At 30.4% G+C, this 27,606-nt stretch overlaps 1 protein-coding gene across 4 annotated transcripts; it reads left to right on the top strand.

Annotated features, from left to right (window-relative positions):
• Positions 1–1,753: 1,753 nt before the first annotated feature.
• LOC111037370 (carboxypeptidase M-like) lies at positions 1,754–27,486 on the top strand. Of its 4 annotated transcripts, XM_022319906.1 has the most exons (11): positions 6,529–6,680; positions 15,995–16,759; positions 17,747–17,880; positions 19,637–19,961; positions 20,541–20,570; positions 21,222–21,398; positions 23,418–23,536; positions 23,610–23,786; positions 24,347–24,439; positions 26,937–27,077; positions 27,264–27,379. In XM_022319906.1, the coding sequence occupies exons 2-10, from the start codon at positions 16,009–16,011 to the stop codon at positions 27,042–27,044; spliced, it is 1,914 nt and encodes a 637-aa protein (XP_022175598.1). In that variant the 5' UTR covers positions 6,529–6,680; positions 15,995–16,008; the 3' UTR covers positions 27,045–27,077; positions 27,264–27,379. The 4 variants fall into 4 exon arrangements, with proteins under 4 accessions (XP_022175596.1, XP_022175598.1, XP_022175595.1 ...); XM_022319904.1 differs by lacking the exons at positions 6,529–6,680; positions 26,937–27,077 and adding an exon at positions 1,754–1,852 and having other exon boundaries at positions 27,264–27,486; XM_022319903.1 differs by lacking the exon at positions 26,937–27,077 and having other exon boundaries at positions 6,530–6,680; positions 27,264–27,486.
• The last annotated feature ends 120 nt before the right edge of the window (positions 27,487–27,606 follow it).

The raw sequence follows: 27,606 nt of genomic DNA, 5'->3' as shown, positions 1-27,606 counted from the left end.
TATTAAAGATGATCTGACTAAAGGTCTGTAGGTGATATAATATTATATTTAGTTGTGAATATTATGAAATTACTCTCAAACAATTTTATTATGTATGTGTAAACGTATAGACGTATAGTTATATAGCATGAATAAGACATCGAGTAAAATCTATATTTACTAAACTTACAATACTGCAGAGTGGATACATTTTTTATAAATCCATTTTAAAGTTTCATGACGTAATTCTACGAATAACGAATATTCGGAGAAAAAATTTGTTTCGGAGTAATAAAAATCGGACTCTATATCGTTTCGGTATATTATTATTCAACAACTAAAAAAATACCAGTAACGCCAGGAAATTATACAGAAAGGACGTCAACCTACACATAATATATATTATATAATTACTTATATATATGGCCATTATTCAAGAGTTTGTTTTCTATACCGATATAATGATGTACCTATATATTATGTTTATATATAATTATATAAATAATAAAAAAGTACGTCTTTGAGTTACTATATATTTATATGTATTTACTATTAGCATTGATTATGTATTATAATATAAGTTTAATCAATGGTCTAGGGAATAATTGTATAGACCATATATTATTTTTAGTCATATTATAGTTCTTTACGCTCTTGACAAAGAAGGGACAATAAAAGACATATATTATATAGGCATAATACTCTTATTATGTATTATACCTGTACCGTGAATAAAAGTCTTCTTTTTAATTGTTATTGTTTTATTTTTATCCATATTAAAATCTGTTGAATAATGTATTTCGTCAGGTGACCCTGTTATACGACGCAATTCCATGCATCGTGTAGACGAGACTGACATTAATAACCTCCGTGAGCAATTATTATTCTTTGTCATTTTCAGATTTTAGTATACACCACGTACCTACCAACTTACACAGCGAACATTTATAAATTATATTATACCTTATACCTGCCTATACACATGCATGTACTAATTATACGAATACTCATTATTTCCAAAAGTATAAACTTTTTCAAAATGTTTGTATAGAAATTTCAAGACGATTTAACATTTTATGAAGTCACTCTTAACTTAAGAGCACTGCTGCATCCTTAAGTTTGTGTATAAATCCAAAACGGAATGAGTAGTTTCTGAGTTATTAAAATGTATATCGTATATGGATACTAATGACATTATTAATTCTTAATAATGGTTTTACAAAAATATCAAATAGGTACATATATGTAATATTGGATCTAGTATTTATAATACGAAATTCCGGATAAAACGATTCCCAGCCATGTACTTGGTTGGCTTAATATCTCACGTAGACACGTGTAGTATGTTTTTTAAGTCATCCTTGATGTAACGAAGTTTGGATATAACGATCTGATTTTCTAGGTCTCTATTAAAGATCGTCAAAAGCGGATTTTACTGTAAGTTTTTTGCTATATTGGAAGGTATGCATATGGTAAATATTATTGGTATACCTAAATACCTGCTAATGCGTAATGATTAGGTATAAATAGTAGCCAATATAGGTAATAATATACATTATATATATTATATACAGTTCAATTACATATTCATAGTAAATATCTTAATGGTTCATAATAAATAATAATAATTTACATTTAAACGATGCACTGCGAGAAAAATTCCTCGTGAATAGGTTTTAGAAGGTAAAATACCAATATAATGTGCCCGAGTCTGCGCAAACGCTCCCAAGATGAACCCTTATTCCGCTAAATGTATAGGCTACAGGGACGTCAGTGCGGATGCGAGTAAAACAGAAGCAGGACGCGTTACGCTCATTGCAGTAGGCATTTCAGACGTTATCAATATGAATGCTGATCATTTTCATATCAGCTGGTAAATATAATAAACATTTTTTGCTCATTATTAATTTGTTACTTGTTAGTTAGTATCTATGGTAATTAGTAAGTAATTAGGCTTATAATATAATTTGCCTATAATACGTACAGTATAGTTATTATAATGTTGATTGTTGTTTGTAACAAGTCAACTTAAATAGATTAATAGGTTTTAGGTACCTAAGTACTGTAGTACTTACTACCTACTGAATAATACAAATTGCTGTGTATTTTGTATGTTATTATTTTTTTCATACTATTTAGGTTCCATAGTAATATTGATAAATTATAATCAATGCTACAATCACTTTTTGATAATTGGATATTATACAGGTAGACTCAACACTCGTTAACTGCAGCTTATGGTTTTTGATAATTGTAATTTTCTTGTTTATATTTATAAGCAAGAAGTGTAAAAATATTATCAATATTAATTTATTATACTTTATACTTTATAGTATTGTATATGTATTATTTTCAGTTGATTCTCTTTTCACATATAATAATATAATAAATTATGTTGAACTGATATTTTTCTTCAGTTTTTGACGTTATCCTAATAATATTATTAATAATAATAATAATAATAAGAATAATGTGTTAAAAAAATATTCCCTTCTACATTTATAAATGTAAATAAATAAAAAAAAGTTGTATTTTCCAATGAATATGTAAGTGTGATGACGTATCTAGTATCTACTATTTTATTAACATAATATCTGCTCAATATCCGTCATTTATCATATCGTCATTAATGCTCGAAATAAATTATCTTATGTGTAAATTGTACACTATAATATTATATTACAACTGTATGTATGTATATTATTAATAATTATAAATTTGCATGTATACCGTGTACCTAATTAAAATAATGGTTGATATTGGTATGTAATTTACAGTTATTACGTTTAGTTTGTGTTAAAGAAATTACAAATTTAATTTATGTTAGTGTTTCAGTTAGCAAAACCACGACATTTTAGATTCTAAAAAAGATTAAAGATTCTAACTTTCTAATACATTTTTGTAATCCTATTTATACGAATAGCACAGAAGGTTAGGCCATGTATACCATACTATGTAGGTATTATGTATATATAATATATTATATTTAATAAAATGTACATCAAAATATTGAATATTTACCTTAAATTTATATTTAGCTGGTTGATAATTGAAATAAGCCATTTTTTTATTTTCTCATCACAGTTGCCTATAAAATAGTATAAATAAATGATTTTAGAATTTGTATAAATAGTTCGTATAAATTAATTTGTAACAATTGGATCATATTGTATATACATATAAGATTATGTATAACATGTTCTATAATGAACATTTTAAAAATGCTTAGAAGGTTAAGTATAATGTTGAACATAATTCATCGAAAGTATTATCAAGACATACTTTGTAGTTTTTAATATTCATTACTATACAATATATAGGTATAACTTCAAAAGAATATGATTTGTTAACTTAACTCTTAAGTTTATGATTATAGAGTACTATAGAATAGCCAAGCCTAGGTGGTATACTATAGGCTAGTATATTACTAAATTGATAATGAATATGCTTGTTAAGTGCCCAAGTAAAGTGTTAGCTTTTAGTTTAAGCAAATCGAAACAATATTTGAACTTTTCCCACTATATTACTCATATTTTATGTTTTATACCTACTCACAGCCTGAGCTCTGACTAGAGTATTTTTATGCATGGCTTTACCTCTATTATTTTTTTTCAACTAAATTTCGATTAGCTTTCTCTATTAAGTCAGTACGACAGTACATTTTTATTTTATCTATAGATTTATAACGATCGAAAAAACGATAATCGTGTACAACACGTATTTGCTGTTGGAATGTCTGATAAGTACTCTATATATTTTAATAAAACGTCCTATTTAATATTTAAAGTTATTTTTAAAATAAGACACTTATTACTTATTATTACTACTCACCACTTACTTACTTTCTAAGTCAATTATTATTATTACGGAAAGTTATGATACTTGTCTCGTAAATTATTTAAGCTTACAAATTTTTAATTTTTTTTTTTTTTGGTACACGTATAATAGTGTTTTAGTTCTTTTTAGACCACAACCTAATAATTATTAATTTAATATTCTGAAACACTTTTTTTCTGAAATTGTCAATGTAATACAATCAATTTCTTAAGACGTATCAAGCACGAAATGCAATAAAGCAACAGGATATGTTCCTTGTAATCGTGACCACTCGAATAGAAATCCCCACTCGTCGATTATCTAAACTTTGGATGTGTAAACTTTATACATACTTATTACCTATAGAGCTTAAAAAAATACTAAAGAAAAACAATGTTAGAATATAATATACCTAGTATTTTAGTCTTAACCAATCAAAACGTTTTTTCGAGACATATCTGAATATTATTTGGAGAGTTTTGAATTAAAAAAACCACATAATATCCCACTTATGATATGATCTAATATGATCTGGTCGGTCAGCCTCATTGTGGTTTACGGGTACCTATATTAGTTATAGAAACATATTATATTAAAATAATATTTGTGACGACGTATTGTTATAGAACAAACATAGTATTTTTCGTAAGGCCGTTTTAATAATATTAAATACTGAGTGGTATACGATACAAGGATACTCGCTGTGAACTCCATTTCGAACAGTTCATTGCAGTGTGCGTTACAGCGCGTAACGGTAAAATCAACCTCCGCCAGGCTTCGCGCCACGATAAAATATCGTTGACCCGATAAATTTAAACACATCGCGAGCGCGAGTTGTTAACAGACTATGTTAGTCGTTGCGTGTATATTGTTGAGTTGTAGTTGATTATTGTGCCTTAGATCAATTCGTTTTTCGACATTTTTGATGCTACGTGAAAACGTATTATAATAATGTACGCACTTGTATATAGTTATTATAAATATTATGTTGTGTTAACCATGGTTGGTTAACGTCTAACATATCGCCAACAAAGCAAATTGGTTCACTTACAAGTTACAATATTATATAAGTACTAAATGAAAAAATTAGTTTACCATTCGTTATAATTTGTGTTTCTGATCAATATAAATTACAAATTATATATTTTTACCAGTATTCATTATAATAAAATATATTAAATAAAAAAAGTTGAGTAAATAATACTGTTTAGTAAATAGTAATAAACTCACTTATAATATATAATAATTCTTTATATGATAATGTATTATTTATATTTTATGTATATTATAAGAAAAAAATATTGATAAATATTTTTGAATGTTTTAATACAGTTTATGTAGAATCTGATTTCATAATATCCAATGATTTTGTTACGTGACTGTTAAAAAAACTATAGATTATTTAAGTTTTCAAATATTTTAAAGATTTCATTAATAACATTATAATAATTTGTTTTCTCTGTTACCTTGCATTATATAATTTATCAGTTCGATTTAATATACAAATTATAATACACAATTAAACGTAGGTACATAAGGTAATATATATAACATATAGCTTCAACTTTTTTAAGATTCTAGAAGTCCATTTTTCATTTATAGTTGAAATTATATACTAATTTACTATATATTTAAAGTTCTTCACATATTTATATTTCATACCCAATCAGTCAATCAATTTTATAATATACCGATACTGCAGGTTATACATCATGCATCTGTATGTTACGTCATAATAATGATAATAGTAATTTATTAAACTTATAATTCCAGGTTAATGTTACTCAGGATTAGTATCGTTGTATTTAATATATCATTATATTATGTTTAATGTGTATACTTAATATATATACAATATACATTAGACCGACGACCTACCTAATTATTAATTATATTTCCGTAACTTGTTAAGCAACACTGCACCTAAGAGTTAAGACTAAAAATTCATTTATAATTTTAACATAGTTTGTTGACTGATTGGGTATGAAATATGTGAAGAACTATAAATATCTAGTAGTATATAATATATTAAATTGTTAGTTGTTAGCATATAATTTCTACTATAAATTCAAATTGAACTTCTAGAATCTCAAAAATGTTGAAGCTATATATTATATATATACTACCTTATGTACATACGCTTAATCGTGCATTATAATTTGTATATTAAATCGAACTGATAAATTATGTAATGCAAGGTGACAAAGAAAACAAAAAAAGAACAAACTTAGGCCTATTTATAAATCATAACAGTGTATGATATTATACCTACAGCCAATTATGTTAAATATATCTATTATTAACAGTGTACAATATAGTAAACAATGAAGTTAATACATATTTTCATATTTTAAAACAGTTTTTAAATAATAAAGTATGTATATACAATGTACCGATAACCTATGGAATACGGAAGACATCGGAATAATGTGGCGTAATTTTAAGGGAAAATTGTTCAAGGGATCAGAAAGATAGAATATATTTAGTGAAGAGAAAGAATTTAACTAATTATTACCAATTTGAAATTTGCGTGACATAATTATAAAGTATTTTGTATTAAATTAGTTATCACCATAATCAATGGGCTCTTTCAATCTTTCATAAAGTATATTATAATTTATAATGGCATAATGGTTAATTGAAGAAGAAAGTGGACACGCGCACGCATGCTACTATTGCCGGTACCTACCTAATGATAACGCAGTGGTGGGAAACCAGTTCAGATACGACAAACCCGAGTTTTTTGAGTCAGTCTCGATTCAGACTCGAATGAGTCGTCGTTTTATGTCAGATTGTTGAGCTTCAAAAAACAACATTATTAACGAGTATCGGGTAGAATTGCCTATGCAAAATCAAGAAACGATTAACCAAAGACAAATTTAAAGGTATTATAAACAATTTAATATTATTATAACACAAACATTTAAAATATTTTTATTTTCTTGAACATATTTTTTCATATTAATTTTTCTTTTTACATTTGTCTTATTACCTAGGTACTATAAATAACTTTATATTTAAGTCCAAAAAATAATTTCCTTTATTTTAAATTGAGCAAATTGTATTTATTCTTCACTTCACACCATTATTAAAATAATATTTCTGCAGAGTACATTTTAAAAGTATAATTTTTCTACATAAAACTATAATTCATTAATAGATGATTAATAATTAAAAATAATAATAATAATTAATGATTTCGATGCACCAATTATTAATATTTCTTTATACATTCTATAATTCTCTTTATATATTTTCAAACCGATATAAATTACTTAAAAACGAGATTATATGAAGGTTGTATTTTGAGGGAAATCGTGTGAGAATATGTAAGGTCTTGATAAAAAAATCAGTTGGTTATTATTTACTAATTTCAAGTGTATAACGAAAATTGATCGTCTTTACCATAATATCATCGTTATTATTATTATTTATTACAATATTACCTGTTATTATAATAACAAAAACATGGTTTTCTATAGGTGCCTATTATATACATAAATATTATTTACTATTTAGTATTTTCAAATTTTTGTCTTACCTGTGATCTGCGTGTTTGTCCAAGCATGTTTTTAATGTTTTTTTCGTATGTTTAACTATAATGTATTTAAAAAAAGTTAAATTCTTTATTTATTTTTAGTATTATGATGCCATGTATTTTCAATATGAAAATATAAGTAGTATATTTTTGTTTAAAATTTGTGTAATGCATAGCATTACAAACATAAAAAAGTGAAAATATATAATATTTTTTTAAAGTTTGGTTTAAATATTACACGGGTAAATTCAAAATTAATAAAATAATATTTAATGATTTCAAGTAAGCAAACCAAAAAACAATATTTTAAAATTATAGATAATTAAAAAGAAACAAATCATAAAGAATGAGGAGAATAGTTATTTCTCGGAACTAACACCGTGAGGTATCCCCTATATAATAAACGATGATGGCCAGCAAACCGATAACCGGGTTAAGCGCCGTCGTTTCTCTGTACGTACGGTCGCGTGCCTTCCTCATAATCTTCGAGTCATCATCGGTATTTCCTTAGACGTCCGGTCTCTGTTTCCGATTTACGACGACCTCGTGCCCGGAGAAGCGCCTTCTGCGCGATGAACCGTGGGTAGGTTGTAGGTATATGTATACCACGACACCGCGTCATCACCCTATAGTGTCTCTTTCTCTTCGGCTTAACCGCTGTGGTATACACTATACAGCACGAGCTCGGCTCAGACAATGCCCTCTCGCACCACGAACTGTTGCCCCGATGACCCACATATTATTATTATTATTATATGAAGACGAATCGCCACTACTGCATTGTCGAGTTATTTTATTTAGGCCGCATCTTTATAGTCTCGTATTGTCATAATAATGTGTAGGTATACATAAGCATACCTAAATATGGAACAGGTGTACGATACTATATATTATATTAAACGATAATAATATGTTGATGTTTATCATACATAAACGACTCTAAAATAAAATGCACTCCACATTGTAACACGAATTTTTTATAATTTATTTTATGATAATATACCTAGGTATTGTCATTATTAACCGGCTTTACATATTATGATATAACTATTATAGGCATTCTATATAGGTATGCGTTTAAAAGATACAAAATGGTACCGAATGAATTATAAGTTATTATCTAAAGTATTATTGCAATATTATATTTTAGTATCCATATAGGTAAAGTAGGTAAAGTTCTTTATCAGATTTTTGCTGTTATTGTGTGTACTGTCTTTGATACATTATATCCACTGCATAAACGAATGCGGGCGAGAATATAACGTAACATCCTAACTTATATGTATGAATAAATAAATGCATTTTAATAAGCATCGTCTACTATTATATTGCTGTAAATTGTTTTGTTTAATATCCACACGTATATTATTATATAGTCTCCATCGACAACCCTTTACGGCTATTCTTTATTTCTTCTCATGTCTCGCGTGTGGTGTGTATAGGTATATTGTGTAAAACGCGAATAAAACGAATGTTGTGCCGCAAGTGTGTGTAATGTACGGAAGTGCCAGTGCAGTATATTATAGACTATAGTAAGTAATATAAATAGTCAATACAGCTATAGCTTTATTGGTTTGCACGGTCGAAGTCCAGCCTGGACCTGACAGAAGATGTATTACGCTCGTGTCACGGATATTATATTTTAGTATCCATATAGGTAAAGTAGGTAAAGTTCTTTATCAGATTTTTGCTGTTATTGTGTGTACCGTCTTTGATACATTATATCCACTGCATAAACGAATGCGGGCGAGAATATAACGTAACATCCTAACTTATGTGTATGAATAAATAAATGCATTTTAATAAGCATCGTCTACTATTATATTGCTGTAAATTGTTTTGTTTAATACCTACACGTATATTATTATATAGTCTCCATCGACAACCCTTTACGGCTATTCTTTATTTCTTCTCATGTCTCGCGTGTGGCGTGTATAGGTATATTGTGTAAAACGCGAATAAAACGAATGTTGTGCCGCAAATGTGTGTAATATACGGAAGTGCCAGTGCAGTATATTATAGACTATAGTATACTGTATACATAAGTAATATAAATAGTCAACACAGCTATAGCTTTATTGGTTTGCACGGTCGAAGTCCAGCCTGGACCTGACAGAAGATGTATTACGCTCGTGTCACGGAATTAGGGCTAATCCTGAATTATTATATTATAAAAAATGTGTAATGTGTAACTACTCTAATGCAATAATGCGCGCACTGTCAATTAAAAAAATAATTTAAAATATTATATTACTGTTTTTACGGTTAGTATTTGTATACGATTTACCGATAAAAAGGATTACACTTTTTACTCGATTCCATCAAACCTGGAGGTTTTTAATGTTTCTATATTATAATATCTGTATAATATAATATTATGTTTGGATTTTTATTATTTTTTTTTATGTACCTTCCTACTGGTATATAATACACACGACTATTATCTACACTCTCGTTATTTTATACGTTATTGTATTATATCAGTAGGCCAAAGAAAATCCGGCTGGTCCATTTATCCGGAAATCCATTGTGTAGGTACTACCTTCTATATCTACTCGCACCGATTTTCGTTTGATTTGCATATTCCGAAAAGCATTACACTTGATATGCGGTGAAGTTAATTGACCGTGAAGGCACACTACGCATATTCTTTGCTTGTTCGTCATAATATTTATTATTTACCTGTATCCAGTTTATGGGTACACTATATTATTACTATAACAACAATTCATACCTTATTATACCTATATTCGGAATTGGTGCATCAGCATATATATATTTTTTTTTGAAAATTATATCTTTCTAGTATTTTTAGTTTAAATGTTTGCAATACAATGACATACTAAATTTGATGTGCTGTTTTTCTAATTTGACATAATTTTTCAAATGCCATATTATTGTGGATAGCAACGATGTCTGTTTATTATAGTACCTACGAAGTTTCCGTATTATTTTGCATAATGTAATAATATAATATTTAAATAAATATTCGTATAAAAAAGTCGATAAACTTAATAAAATAGAATATTAAAATATTTCGCGTCCTGTAAGTTATAAACATTATACACATGGCTATACTCGTTACATGTATGTATGTAGTATATACATTAAACATTTAAACATAAGGGAATATATTATTTTTTTTGTTTCCATATTAAAATAATGAAGTTTATTGCGGCGTGACTATTAAATTACACATTATGTAGGTACCAGTACATATTATGCAGTATATTGAAATGTATTTATATTATAATGGTGTTATAAAAAAATGTTGATTGTGTATTAATATTACCATCATTGAATAATTATCATTTACCGCGAGTAAAAAGAGAAAATGCTTTTTTTTAATGTCTTTTGTTCCGGGGAAAGTATATAATATACGACAATATGCATATAGTGTATATTGTATACCTAATATATTATATTAAATACTTGGTGTAAAAACGCACGGAAGGTGCTCTCTGTTCGTCATAAACTAACTATTTAGGAACCTTACTTATGTATACTTAACTGAAGCTGTACGGAGGACAGTAGAGAATGACTCCAGTAATAATAATAATTATTGATCATATAGTAATAATTAGTTGCTATATGTTGCAGAGGACGGGTCAGAGAGAGAAAACCAATTGTGCGCCAACATTATTTTGCAGACTGTATTTTAAATTATTTAATACTCAGCTTTGCTAATTCTGCGCGACTATATACTCATTATTATACCCATTATTTAATATATAAATAATAAATAACTGTAGCCTCGTATATGACGTAGATATAATATATATAGGTATCGCATCTGTTATTTACCTAACAATTATTAACATATCAACAGTTAATTGATATACTAATACTGATATGAATCTAGATATGCGCAAAATGCAATGTATACTTTTGCACATCATGGCTACTGTGATAATTAAAATAATATTATGTGCTATGCAAACTATATTATTTTGGTACACGAACTCTGTTGTTTACGTGCAAATATTGATGGCACCCAGTCATCAACGCTCGACGGTCAGTAATAATACGACACCGCGGTTCCGGTGCGCTATATAATACATTGTATTGTAATTGTATGATTTCGAAAAGTTGCATCCGGCAATTGTATTTTACCGATTTTTTTTGACACGCTTATTATATTTTTAAGTACATACAATGAAGTATTATGATGATTTTTAAACAACGCTTAATGTTTCTGCTTTATAGTTAAACTGAAAAATGTAAGCCTACAAGTTACAACAACTATACTATTATAGCCGTGTTAGATATAAATTATTATTAGTATAACAACTGTTAATACTTTGCTGTTTTTTCGTTATTATCTTTAGAAGCGCTGAATTTATACCCGAAACCGGGTATCTCTAAATGCACACGTTATTTTACAGACAAATTGGCACCTTTGGCGCCCGAAGTCATTCGTCTGTATTACACCGTATTGGTAGTATGTTTAATATAGTTATTATAGCTATACCTAACGTACAATCAACATATTATTATACCTAACCGCATCATACATGTGTATAAATATCTAATGTACCAATGGCTATTGCTATTATATGCCCATCTCCCAATATCTCGTCGTGGTGTAATATTTACCGTATACACCCGACAAGAATACATATTATTATTATTATTATTATTATTATTATTATAAGCTCCATCGTGGTACGCTCGAAAACTTTTTGCATATTATAGCTTTAGCAATATTTGAATATCTATATTATATTATGTTTTATAGATCGAATACGGCACAATATAATATTTCGATCACGTTCTAAAGCTTATCTATAATATACATAAAACAAAATGCAGTATATGACGGTGAAAATGTCAAAATGGATGAAAAAAGTCACGAAGTGTTTTTGTTAGGAATACGCACCGTTTGCAAGTAAAATCACCGATATGCGTAGATAAACAAATAACAATAACGTAATATTATATTATTCTAATAGGTATATGTTATCTAATGTAAATTGTTTTAATTTTAGTAAAATTTACTCATTGTACTGCAATTATCTATAATACTACTGTGCCGACTTTATGTAGCGTATTTACCATTTATATTAGATACAACATACATTATGCAATATACATTTTATATTACACCAAAGTCCAAAATAATGAATAATGTTTTCGCATGTTACATTTCTATAATACACATACCTACCTATAATACGTCAGTACATTGTATTATAATAATATGCTAAATATATAATATTCTATACCTACCTATAAGGCTATAATAGTAGTATGTCTGCACTTTAGTCCCCCGGGGCTGCGGGGTTTTACTTGACGAATACATTAACATTTCGAATCGTTTACCACGCGTGATACTTACATTATTAATTAATAGGTATAGTATAATATAGCTATTCATATTATTGTAGATTCGTCGATCGTCTGTTTCACAACTTTGCACAATATAAAATAACGTATTCCGGGTTTTGCCTATAACAGCTATAGCTGCGTATAATATATTTAAATCGGACAACGAGTCAGCCGCGGTGACTTCATCGATTCGTCTGGCTCGTCTGAGGAAATTTCGAAAATCTAAACATTCTTTTCGTACTGTATTCGACCAGTTTGGGCAGTAAGTTGTGTATCTCTGTCTCTATAGTGTTTCTACATATTTTTGTTTTTTTTCCTGAAGTGTTGAAAGTTGCTCATGAAACAACGATGTTGAGCGTTTCTCAAGATTTTTGAAATCTAGCTCATTATTATATGTATGTGGGTATACTCGTAGTCCGTACAATGTGTATAGTAATAATGCACATAATAATTAAATATGGTTTATATATATATAACTAACACGCATGTTTATAGCGGACGTGATGACAAAGTCAGTGTACATAATAAAATATTATATATACGTATGAATGTATGATCCATGCACACGCGTGTGTATATATGTATTATAAGTTATAACAGTGTATGTGTACGTGACTCGGACTCTCCGGCTCAGTGGAAATAGAGCGCGAATAATTATTATGCCGATGAGATCCGGAAAGTGACACAAACAATGAAATACTTTCGGGAAAAAATAAGAGACCACCGAACAGTGTTTTTGCTTTGAATAATAATAATAACACATTATATATATAATATTGTAGTATTTAATTCCAAAAGTCGTGAACATGCATCCCGTGTCATTAAAAATTATGGATCCCATTTTACAGATAGGGCTATTTAAAAACTCAAGCGAAGCACCTGAACCCAAGACAAAAAATTCCCACTTAGTTACTTACAAATGATTATAGTTTTAATATATTATAAAAATGTTTGTCATTATATATACGCTATCATAATATTCGACGCTATATGATATTATTGACATTATATTTTGATGTTGCGCCCTTATGTATGTGGGATTTCCTATATCGCTCTCTGCATAGTATTTTCACTTTTATGAATAAGGCACACTTATTATCACACGATGTGTATAAAATTATACATAAATACGAACACGATTTCATGTATAATATACATTATATTTGTATATTACCATACAAATATACCTGTTTAACCCTTTTTACCAAGAATATATTTATGGAGATCGGAACCCACCTTAAACAATTTTCCGTGTATCTATTATCTACATGTGCAAAATCCAAGCAGTCGTGTCGCATGCACAATTTATTTATGATGTAGGTAAATCAATTGAAGAACGTGTTTGTATAGGTTAGGAGCCTGTGCAGGTACATCCGATAAAAAGAGAAAACGAGCCGTTTTTGGGATTTTTCCATGACAACGAGTTATAAAGGTATTATTATGGAGCATAAGATAAAGTATTTGAATATTCTGTTTTTTTTTCGAATATATTATTATAATGTCATGTCCGTTAGGCGATATAGTCGTCGCAGGAGTCATTCAGTTACAATCGTATACTTATCTAAATATCCGCCGGAGTACATTTTTTAAATACCTAACTGTTCGGCATTTGGTCTCTCATCGGATCGTATTATATTATAATATAGTCGCGTGTATGATGCATAATAATAGCAGTTATAAACCCGTTTTCTCCCTGCACGTCCGACCACGGGAATACTACTTTGTATATTGTGCGTACCTATAACATATACATTTCGATAATACCTACAAGTAATATTTAACGAACACGTTTTACTGTTACGAAACCGTTGTTAAACAAATCACCTCGGAAGGCTCATAATAATTATTTTTATAAACATAATGTAATTATTACCTATATAGTGTTTAACACGGATAAAAGATTATACGTCATATACCATACACGTACCTTAGGCATACCGCGTACGTACTACCTATGTGTATAAACTATATATTATGCTACATAAGTATACGATTCTTGGATTAATGTGCTCTATCGTATATTCGCGGAATCGATGTAAAAAGAAGACCGATTAAGCGGATGGATTATAATATTAAATATTATTTTTAAGCATCACAATATTATTGCTAACCCGTTTAATAGGTTATCAGTAGCTCAGCATTAAACGCGTATTTAATTTAGACGAACAATTTTTCATGAGGAAGTGCATCGCATCATGTAATATATTTATACTAATCGAACACTCAGATATATTTTAGTCCACTGCTTAGCTGTACCCTTCACGTATTTAGTCGTTCATTCTATTGAACCATCACGCTCCAGTCCTCGAAAAAAATTACAACTTACATTTTTATTTTCCTGGAAAAAACTAGACATTTAAAAAATGGAAATGTTTGCCATAGCTCATTGGTATGATTTTAATCGTTACCAAATATTAAAACATAGAAACATAGAAAAGGTGATAACAATTATATTGCTATTTGCTAGCATAGGTATCAGATAGTTAAATTAAAATAACAATTAAAATATTAAGTTGCAGAGTCTAGCTAGGTATAGAACCTTTTTTCGGATAGCAAGAGTACCTAATATACATTTTGTTCACTTTATACAATATTAGAAAAACAGTAGGATTAATATAGTGAATACACAAGTGTTCCATAACCCTACAGTAACCCTACATTAACCCAACAGTCCCAAAAACCCCTGGCTAATAACCACGTAGTTGATGCCATAAACAATTAATAATAATATAGTGAATACATTAATTACTATAAATAGGTATTATAATAGTCATTCCTAACCTTAATAGGTGCCTAAATGATAAAACAAGATAAGATAATAATTATGGAAACGATTTAAAATGATGATAGCTAATACAGGAAAGTAGAATTATAACAGCATTGGATACGGAATTATAACTCTAATATTTTTATTAAAATTTTTTTGTTACATTTAAAAATTACGGTAGAGCCTATATTGTACTTTTATACCCAATCAACATAGTTAATACGGTTGAATATATTGTTGAGGATAGTAACTTAAAACTTAAATCCTATTAAATGAATGGAATTTTTTTTTCGATGTTTATAAAATTACATACATAGTTATAACTGAATATTATGGCAGTAAGGTACATAGCAGACTGCAGATGGTATGGTCCGTTAATTGTTTTAGATTTAGATCACACGGAGCTTTGTAGTTTCTGGGTTTAATCTAGATTCCTGGCTTTTCTATTTGACATACCACATACCGTGTCACTAAGATTAAAGCTAATAATATTTATTGACATGACATTAAAATGAAACATTTATATAATTATTATTATAATAATTGGGCTTGTTGTGTGTTTACAGACTAATCGCGAACGATGGCGCCTTCCACCGCGACGACGTGCCGGTCGAGAGCTGACGGTCGTCGCTCGCATCTGCTGCTATCGGTTCGGACGCTGGTTGCAATCACAACCGCGGTCGCGTTTTTCGCACTGCCGGTCCATTGTCAGTCCGAAAAACGGCTTTCGTCCATCCAACAGCAACAGCAACAACACCAGTACTACGATTCGGATGAGCTGACCAGTGGCAGTGGCGGAGAGGTGATCAAGAGCAAAATTCGGCCGGATACGTACTCTCAAGACCCTTCTGTGCAACAATACGAAAAGCACTTGCAACATGGCAAGCAGTCGGACGTGGTCGGCTCGGCTTCAACCGTTTACGGCGAACAGTACGGCGACGGAGGCGCACTGATGCAGCAGGACCAGCCGCTGTTGGATGAGGAGGCCCAAGAGTCGATCAGCTCGGGTTCGATAAACAACCACAGGATACCACAGTATACTCGCGGTGGATCTCCTGTGCCCTCTGACGTGGTCGAGGGAAAGAACGTGGGCAACCGGGCGGTCGGCAACAACTACCATCACCCAGGTAATCCGTCATCGGCCACCGGTGGTTACGCCGTCGACTCGGCGTACGGTCCGCACTACAGTTCCCAGGACCTGGTACAGGACCAAAACTATCAGCTCGAGTTCAAGTATCACGACTACGACAAGATGACCAAGTTCCTGAGGACCACGTCGTCTCGGTTCCCCAATCTCACAGCCCTCTACTCCATCGGAAAATCCGTCCAAGGTACGTCCACTTGTATACTGTTTCTTCCTCGTCGAGGATAATAATTATATCGTTAATTTTTATGTTATACTTTATACATAATATATTAATACAATAATACCTATATTAAACTACGTTATTGCTCCACGTGTACGATTTTCGAAAACTCAATGTGTCGGGGCGGGGACCAACAAGTATTGTTGGTCTGTTTTCCCTGATTTACTAGTTACAGTATTTTTACAAAATATAATTTAAATTTTAAGCATATAAGCTGTTAATTTGTTGAAACTTCACTCATGCTCGATCTCGTACTCGTACACTATAAGTTACACTTATGTTACATAACGAGAACTATTTAAGTTGTAATATAACTAGTTTAATATATTATTTCTAACAAAGATATTAAAGACAAAAACAAAAACAGGAAATCAAGAAGATTGACAATAATCGTCTTTATGTGGAACGTATTCCATTGTTATATTATATAGATACTTTGGTATTTGAATAGGTAAAAAGACAACTATGTTACTCTTAAAAATATACGAAATGAGCACGACTTGTGAGAGAATTATTGTAATAGCAGCATTATACTTTTAAGCATATTTTGCTTATAAAACTCGTTTTCGAATTTTCCAGTTTATTCTGTTTCGAAAATTATGTGTATATTGTATAATAAAATAAGAACAAATTGTCGTTGTATACCGGTGAATGGTAAATATATTATAATTATGATAATATCTATGTATGTACTTTGCCTACATAATATACACTATGCATATTAGTATATTACATATATGAGTAATGCACAAAAAACACTTACCTAAGTTATTACTTTACCTACTCGGGTAGTTAATATAAGAAATTTAAAATACTCGTCACTCGTCGTGTAATATTATATTATAACATTTTAAATTATACATAATATTATGCTTGTTTATCGGCTTAAACTATTTTGTTAGTTTATAATTTACAATAAACATTTAAAAAAAATAAACTTAAATATTATAGGTCGTGATTTGTGGGTCATGGTGGTGTCTTCCAGTCCTTATGAACACATGATTGGCAAACCAGATGTCAAATACGTGGCCAATATGCACGGAAACGAAGCTGTTGGCAGAGAGCTCATGTTGCATCTCATTCAGGTAACATACTTTTATAGTTACTATGACATAGCAACATAGGTACCCATCGAGGATTAGAAATAGGTATGAGTACAGACGGTTGACAGTGTTCAAAAATTTTTGCTAGGGAACAGGATACATGGATATATTATGTATAATGTAATATTATAATACGTCTACAATTTTTGTTCTTATGACATATTCTTATGACCCTCCATCGTTTTTGATTTAACGGCATTATGATTATGTCTTATTCAAAACAAAAAATGTGCTTATGTATTTTAGGCAAGTTTACGGGGTGGGACGCTGCAGCAAGGAATTTTAACGTTCATACTTTGAACTTTTCTAGTTAACCTATCCCTCTTTGCCTTTCATGATCGTACGAGTAGATAGATAATCGTTAGTGCATCAATAAGTAATAATTTATAGTATATTACAATGTTATTCAAAAATATCCAAAAACATAATAATATGCTCAGTAGAAATATAAAGTATAATGTATTATTCTTCTGTACTTAACTAACTGACAACTGTACAGACGTCGATTGCAGTAATATAGTATGTGTATACAGTTATATAATATGTATACCTAACAGTGTATTATAATATATTCATGACGATGACTCTTAAACTAGTTCTTGAAAAATGTAAATGCTATGATTATTATTACGATTTTTGGAATTGTTGTAATGTTGTATTATAATAACCGTTTTAACGCCATATTGCATTATTCTATATTATTATATAGTTCACATTTGAAACGCACTACTGACTACTGTCTTTTCATGAAAAATTGTTCATAAAGGAATTATAAGCATTATGATGTAATAGCATAATTATTATAAAAACAATCTATTCGAAAACATTGTTTAGGTACCGGATAATATAAAAATCGTGCCGTACAATGTACGAACTGAATTCCGTATACCCAACTACTGAGAACTCAATTTAAAGAAATAATTTCCTGTTAGAATAACACGTAGGTGTAATAATCTATAAAATGATGTATGATTATCAATTTGAAATAAAAGCATATACAACGAATATTTCGTGTTTAAGGTACATTTTATCAAACGTTCTCAGACCGTCGTTTGTTTCTAACAGTTCCTCAATGTACATTATTTGAACATTTGTAAATATTATGTTATTATATTGGTATCGAGTGATTTCGATGTTCGGTGATAATTTTCCTAAGTAAAAATAATACGTAAGCACTGCACTCATCTGCAGGGATGAAAACTCGGGAAATATGAGGGTCTCAAATTCCCATGTACGATGTCCTAACATAAATATAGAGTACTGCGGAGATGCTAGCTGATATAGGTAGCTGGTTTATGTGTGTAGATGAACAAATACACTATGTATCTACACCTAACAGGTCTAGAAATAGTCGTAATTATCCAGCTGACATTTTTGGAAATATGTACACGGGATTTGGTAATTGGGCATATATTTGGCGCATATAGTTATCGGATTCGAGTATAGCACGAGATATAATCTAGACAATATTTCCTATTTTTCTAAATAATAAAGTTTAACTAAAACACAAATATATCGGTCGGCTAGAAGGAATTTCTAATCCCACAATTTCCCAAAAATTCCATATGCAATCTGTTGTATAGTCATTACTCATTAGTATTGGGTTAAAAATCGCACTTAAATGATACTTTTTACTTAGCGTCTCAGCCCTACGTCAAAAAAAAAAAATCATAATAATAATAACAATAAATTGTGTTATTTAAAAATTGAAAATAAAAATTCGGTTTGTGTCCATTAGTATTTGGTGAACAGTTACTCGGTGGACCCATACATCAGGTGGCTTTTGGACAACACGCGCATCCACGTGTTGCCGTCGATGAACCCTGACGGTTTCGAGGTGGCACGCGAGGGTCAGTGCGATGGTGGCCAGGGTAGGTACAACGCTCGTGGCTTCGACTTGAACCGCAACTTCCCGGACTACTTCAAGCAAAACAATAAGAGAGGGCAACCGGAAACTGATGCCGTCAAGGAATGGACTTCCAAGATACAGTTCGTGCTGTCTGGTGGACTTCATGGGGGTGCCCTAGTGGCAAGCTATCCGTTCGACAACACTCCCAACTCAAGTGAGTCGGCTTTATAATATTATCATACTTATAATTTAGTCAACTGTATCAAACAATAAATTAATTAATGATACTCATTACAGTAAAAAATAATAAAAATTCTATATACTAATATCAATAGGTCGGATAAATATATTAAAGATCCCTTGTAATAGCAGAATACAACATTTAATTTAACCAGCTGCTTATTGTTAAATGACATTATTATCATTATAATTATTATAAAAATTATTTAAAACATTAAAACATAGAAAAATTTTGTTTACATCAAGTATTTAATAAAAACAGTTGGTATTATTTTCATTTTATTTTAATGTTAAAATAATATTAGTGTTGATACAATTTATGTCTTGCATATAAAATAATTTCAATTAACAATTTATTTTACTATTCAATGTGATCCCCTCGTTTTGGTTTACCAGATATGTCTAATATATTATAATATAACGTGGTACTTACATAGGTTAGCAATCGAACTATGAGTGTTTTAATTTAAAAACTAATTAAATACTATTTTATAAAAATCGGATTTAAACGATACGAATATTTTACATGTCTAACGAAATTCTAATTACGAAGGATTCTGTATTTCATCACCACTGTGTTCTGGTAAGTAAATACATATAATTATGTAGAAAAATAATAGTATAAGTGCTGCAAAAACAGCAATGTACATTTCCAGTATTAACATATATAGGTATACTATATTATGTATAAAACGAACACTAAATAAATGGGAAAAAACTGACGACTCGATGATTTGGGGTTTGGTACGCATTGACTCGTCATCTGTATTCATCGTGATGCTCCCCTTCACATCGTGACCGTGACAGTGAAAATATGTTGTGTTACTACTTTTTTTTTCATAGAATTTCAAAACGATCGGTATTCATTATAATTGGTACAATCTATAGAGTATATATTGTATATAGGTATACTTCGTTGTATATATGTATGCATAATAATATTATAGTTACCCATACACTATTATACTTATACTGCACGTTAAACACCGTAATCATAATTATTATTATAATACATAATATATACGAGCGATGTAAATAATTAATAATTATTATTATCAAACGCGACAACCGACGAGATGTTATTATAACAATATATTATACTATGGCCAACATCATCATTCATCGTCGTTAATCGGACGTCGCGGCGTACCTACCCATACCTCAATACCTGTACACACATATATATATATATTACCATCGTCATTTACGTGCTATAATATTATGTCTTATACAGTGTTCCAGAGCTACACCTCTACGCCGTCGCTGACGCCCGACGACGACGTGTTCAAACATTTGGCTCTGACCTACTCCAGAAACCACCCGACGATGAACCAAGGAGTGGCATGCAAAGCGGGAACGCCGACGTTCAATAACGGCATCACCAACGGAGCCGCGTGGTATCCGCTCACAGGTAAAAACCGGTCAGACCATCGTACCTATATAGGCGCACTCGGTCCCAAATGTTATGTTATTATGTTTTCACGACGATAAAGAAAATAATATTAGGTATGTTTGAGCCGCGATAACGTTACACGCGTACCTTACAATATACCTACGCACTGCAGAGTGCAGCGGTATTATTAAATAAAATATACCTATAGGTAGGTACCTAATTACATGTAGGTGCAGCGTGCTGCGTGCAGGATGATTATTTTAATTTTTGACCGTTGTACTTGTACAGCAATAACATTCAAGTTATCTCCAAAAGCGAGTAAAAATAATTTTTGAACATAGTTCGGAGCTGTCATCGCACGTAACAACATGACGTGTGAGAACAAAAAATATGTTTTGCTACTTTTACTTTTTTTCCTGAAAGGCATGCACGTGCCAACATTTTCATATTGCGTAGCAGAATATGACATTTGAAATGTAGGCTATCTTTCAAAAAAGTAAAACTTGCTTAAATTAAAAAGTTAAAAATTATAGTTTAAAAAAAAATTGTTTTATGGAGACTTCAAAGAATGTATGAAAAAATATTTTCAAAAACATTAATGATGCTCGCTTCGATAAACTGGGTGATTAGTGATTCCTTAGGAACAATGATCTTGTTGGTACACGTCGGTGCAGCAGTACTTCGATAATCGTTTAAATATTTATGTTTAATCAATGACATTATTACGTGTTCAAAGTTCAATCGTATGCACGGTTAATAGGTATAATTTGTATAGGTATCATGTTACATTTAAATCATTATAAGTATCTATACCAAGATTTAAGTGGCACCAACCAGAGATATATTTTTTCTCTATCTATAAATACCACTCATACCGTGGTCTGTAGTCATACCAGACATAGGTACCTATTTAAGTATAGGTATCACCGCGGGCGCAGAAAATACGCCGTTTCCGTTTTAAATAGGCACTAAATAATTATACATAGGTAGCTGATAACGTCATTAACAGCCTGTTCTGCACAGTGTAGTTGTTACTTCTTACTGTATTCATAATATTAATATTATTATATATTATTATACATTTACATCTCATAATAATTTATAGGACTGTCCGACAGTCACTGTCGTGTTATTATTATTACACCCAGGAAGTATGTGTGTCAGCATTTATATTCTGTGGTATCATTATAACGGACACGGTTGAAGTGATTTACAAAAATATTATTAAACTATTATAGATAATATCATTAGCTATTTTAAAATTGTTTTCGTTCTAAATATTATTTCTTTTTACCCACGGCAACTGCAGCGTATTAAGTAAATAATATTTATTTTACCTTAATAACCCAATTTTTTATATCGCCTACCAATTCTCTCGATGTCAATACCGTTTGAAATCCTATTGAAACACTAGGTGTATAAGAGCATTAAAAATGAATTTCCCTTAATTGTGAAATAATAGAAATTGCCGAGTTTTATTTTCACTAAAACAATCTAGAGATGAGATTGTACTAAATTAAGGGGACGATTTTTTTGAAACCGTACACGATTTAATATTTAAATTTAAATAATTTTTTAATAATTGAAAATAAATATTTATTGTCAAATTCAAAAAGTCTAGTCTATTTTTAAACTAATTATCAATTTTATTTTAAGTGTATTTCATAATTTCGAATATTAGAAAAACAATATCGATCCTGGTAGACAGTAGTACATCTCTAGTAAATTACTTTGGAAAAATAATGAATCATTCAATAGTTGCATTTATGTATACTTTAATTATAATTTTGGTTTGAATTGCCTATACAGAGTCCCTTAAAAATCTTTATACAGTTGCACCTTTTTTTTTTTTAAATAGAATTTAAATTTTGGGAATGAAACTAAACTTCTTCACTGTACGACCAGATATAAATAATTTATTATTGTGCCATATGTATATTTTAGTTATATCGTTACATACACATTTAGTTTAATCTTTCAAACATATTATGTGTATTATAGTAAATAATAATATATTAATATGCTTTAATCCCATAGGTGGTATGCAAGATTTCAATTACGTTTGGTACGGTTGCATGGAAGTGACATTGGAATTATCTTGTTGCAAATACCCATCCACTTCCGAGCTGCCCAAACTCTGGGAAGAAAACCGATTGGTAAGCACGATTATTATAGTTTTGGCCGCCGTGTCCAGTGTGCATTTATTTATTTCCAAATTTTTTTTTTTAGTCGCTCGTCAAATTCTTAGCTGAAGCTCACCGAGGAGTCCATGGATTCGTGATGGACGAACACGGTAACCCGATCGAAAAGGCATCGCTGAAGATCAAGGGCCGTGACGTAGGATTCCAAACGACCAAGTACGGTGAATTCTGGAGGATATTGTTACCCGGTGTTTACAAGCTCGAGGTCAGTAGAACATAAATACATACAATCATATTTTTTATATTAAACATCATACCTAGTAATAGGCAGGTATTATACCCACATTTCCAACCTAGTACATAATATTATTTCTTTATTAGTAAAATATTTTATAATATTTTTATTTGTATACTCATACGTCATATTAAAATCATTGCATTATAATTGTAAAAAAAAAAAATCTACATGGAATTCGGTTAAAAAGTTCACATACTCCGAATAAATTCCCTTCCCTTATTCAAAACAATGTGAATGTATAACTACGTACCTATAAACGTGATTTTCTGCCGGAAATAATATACTTCAGTTTCCAAAAGTTTACAGCTGCAAAGACTTACTCTTAGGTGTATATATTTCTCCGCGTAGACGACAAATGACAAAGATTTAAATAAGTTTTATATGAAATATAAAAGGGCGATCGAGAGGCTGAGACGACTAACCACCCTCCCGCATAAGCCACTTCAACACGCCCCCTTTTCCAGCACATATCGCAATACCTACTATATAATAGTATAATAAATCCAACTGGTGTTGCGTGATTTCAGATCTACGGAGACGGATACATACCCAAGGAAATGGACTTCATGGTCGTGGAACAACACCCCACTCTGCTGAACGTCACGCTGCACACGTCTAAGGTAGGTAGTCAGCCGACGAAAAAGCCTCGTCTAAAACCCTGGCAACCGCCTTGGATGACCGGCACCCGGGACGAGACGATCTCCGTCCGGGGTGCACCCCCCAATTCCAGCAGGAACTGGAGGGACGGGTTACGAGCTTATTGCAGCGACGCTCGTTCGACATCGCGCAGCTGGCATGCGAGAACCGCGGCCGTGGTGGCGGTCGTGCTTTTCTCCGGACATCGCAAATAACCGCTTTTCGCTATAAAAATTTATATTGATTTGTATATTTTATATTGTTTATTTATCATATTCAATATTGATAGGACGTAGTAGGTACTCGCGCCCGTTGCATCCGCCTTACTAACGCATAACACATTGGTAGGTACTGCCAAAATGTGTAAGTTCAGCAGTTGCGATTTTGTGTTGTTATAGCTTTAATGACAACAATGTATTAGAATGTGTCATTGACCTGTTATGACATTTAGAGTTAAAAAATCTTAAAATATAGAGTATTATTAGTATAATATTTACGGTATAATAATATTAGTATATTATATTAGTACTTTATATTCAGTATAATAATTACGGTACTCAAGTTTTTAAGCAAGTTACGAGTAGGTAGGCTATGTAAAATATTAATACCTACCTACCTAAAAACGTTCATAACTTGATTAAAAACTAAAATATCGTAAAAATCCAACTAAAGAGAGTACAGATAATGTTCTTATACCTACTTTTAACCTTCATAATCGGTCAGTTCACTCTAATATTAAAGCTAACACAAAGGTGTCACATCCCCCTTTTGACTAGTTTTTGTCATATAAAATATTTGATAAAGCAATAAAAGTATAAATTGACCGCTATATTATGTGGTCTAAGAATAGTCAAAAACTCATATCCCACCCTTTTTAAAAATGGTGAGCACGCCAATGGACTGTTGTCCCTTCATTTGGAGAGCGCAAAGGGGTGTAGCCTCCCTTACTACGATAATTGGTTTGGCGGAGTTATTATTATTATAATAAACAATTTCGTATCGTTTGTTTGTTCACATCGTCCAGAGGGATGCAAACGAATCTACTTTATAATATGGTTTACGTACCGAATTCAAACGCTTAGAAAAATGACCAAAAGATTCACCAAGACAGATTTTTTAAAAACTTTTAGTTTTAATTAAATTTTCTCACGACCGGCACTCCACCGCCCGCGCATACTTCCGACTTCTAAATTATTATTTCTTTTGCACAACTAATTACCTTACGCTACAATGCATTAATACTTTAGCGCTTCTATGAATGTAAGACACATCAATCATTATAAAAAAATATTCTCAAAATTGTGAATAGTTTTTTTAAACAATCATCGGTGTCTTACATTGAAGAATCACTGGCACAAACAATACACATCACTAACGACACCAACTACTGATTTTGTTTATATAATACAAAGCAAAGGTATAAATATTACTACATTATTTTTTATTTATTTTGGTATCCGTTTCAACAGAAGGTACCTACTAATATTCAAATTAAAAAAACTATAAAGAACAGAGGAAGGACTATTAACTTTTTTACTAACATTTCTGCTGCCTGAATAATTTACATAGAGAAATTCATAATTATAATACTCTTACAAAATACTTTTTTGAGTAGATAGTATTACTTACTATGTTGTTATTATTGCTAATTTTAAAAGTTATTAATGTGTCTAAGTCTATGCATATCCAAATTTAATATCAAAGTTGTGTTATTACTTATAGTGTTATTTAAATTCTTTTAATTAATTAATATGTGCTAAACTATAAAGGCAGGTAAAGAATAAAGATTACCTATGTAATAGAAGATTAAATTTAAGGCTATATAAAATAAAACATATAAGATATAAGGAAAATAAAAGGTATTAAAATTTCAAAATGATAAATTGCATTTTTAAACATGTGTTAAACTAGAAAATATAGAATTTTGCATTTTGAGTGTCTTAAGTAGGTACCTATTAAAACAATTTTAAATGGTACAAAATTCGAGCCAAAACATTTTACCTGAATGTATAATATTATCATAGTCAAAATAATAATGTACTTGTTTTGTGTTGCTTAAAAATATATTTTATGTATCATGGTTATAAAATATTTAACAAATGTGAATATATTTTGTAAGTAGTTTGCTAATTGTACCAAAATGTCATACAACATACACCATAACAAATACATCACATTAATATTATGTAGATAGGTACATCAAATTTGTACATCTAAAAATAGTGAATAAGTTGTTAAAATATTTGATACTTAAATAAAATATAATTTTTATTTAAAATTTACATATTATATTGGTTAATACTATTAACAGTGGCTAACACTAATTGGTTAACTCTATGATACCTTGCTTTTTATAACACGCATGTAGATTGATTTCTAAATTAACATCTTCCTACTTTATTTATAACTGGTGAATATTTCCAATGTATTTTCTACAACTATTATTCTTTGCATACATGTACAAAACTCAAGTGGTTACAGGTTTTAAGGCAAAATACAATTTCTGCATTTTCTTCTTCTACTACTACTACTACTACTACTACTACTACAGATTCAAGAATAAAATTCCCTAATTCTAACAGATTTTGAATTTGAAGTTTCTCTTCTTGACTTCATTGATTCGTAAGTAATACCATTGATCATAACTACTGGTATTTTTCATCAATGGTAATGTGTACAAACATTTATGATCATTAATCTAACATTTTCATATTAATACATAATAATACACTGAATATCCAATTTATATTAAATAAATACATTTTTATAAACATTTGTTTATTGATTTTGTTATAAATGTACTTTCAGAGACAGGATAACACACCTTACAGACAGCCAGTTCCTCACTTCTATCATCATCATCATCCACAAGGTATAGCATTGGCGCCTAAACAACCAACTCAAGACCCTGGAATATTCTCAAGTATTACATCTGGTTTCAATAACTTTGTCAGCAATATGTTTGGATAACCTTATTCCTATCCAATAGCCCCAAATTCCCAAATAATAAATAATGAATTATTATAGCCAATATACGATCTCTAAGCTATAAGACACACAGCTTTTAGGTTAAGTTAAGTTTTTCCCTCCAACAAATAAATACTTAATTAAACCATTGTAACAATTTTAATATTTTACCTCCTACTTAATA

The sequence above is a fragment of the Myzus persicae genome, unplaced genomic scaffold (genome assembly GCF_001856785.1).
Source record: "Myzus persicae strain clone G006 unplaced genomic scaffold, MPER_G0061.0, whole genome shotgun sequence".
Classification (NCBI taxonomy): Eukaryota; Metazoa; Arthropoda; class Insecta; order Hemiptera; family Aphididae; genus Myzus; species Myzus persicae.
Note: the sequence above shows the minus strand (reverse complement) of the source record. Positions and strands in the feature narration are given on the sequence as shown.

Bases quoted from the DNA above. Each gene is read 5' to 3' on its own strand.
- LOC111037370 (XM_022319904.1), top strand. From the start codon at position 16,009: ATGGCGCCTTCCACCGCGACGACGTGCCGGTCGAGAGCTGACGGTCGT. The intron at 16,760-17,746 runs GTACGTCCACTT...TAAATATTATAG, and splicing joins CATCGGAAAATCCGTCCAAG to GTCGTGATTTGTGGGTCATG. The intron at 19,962-20,540 runs GTGAGTCGGCTT...CTAATTACGAAG, and splicing joins CGACAACACTCCCAACTCAA to GATTCTGTATTTCATCACCA.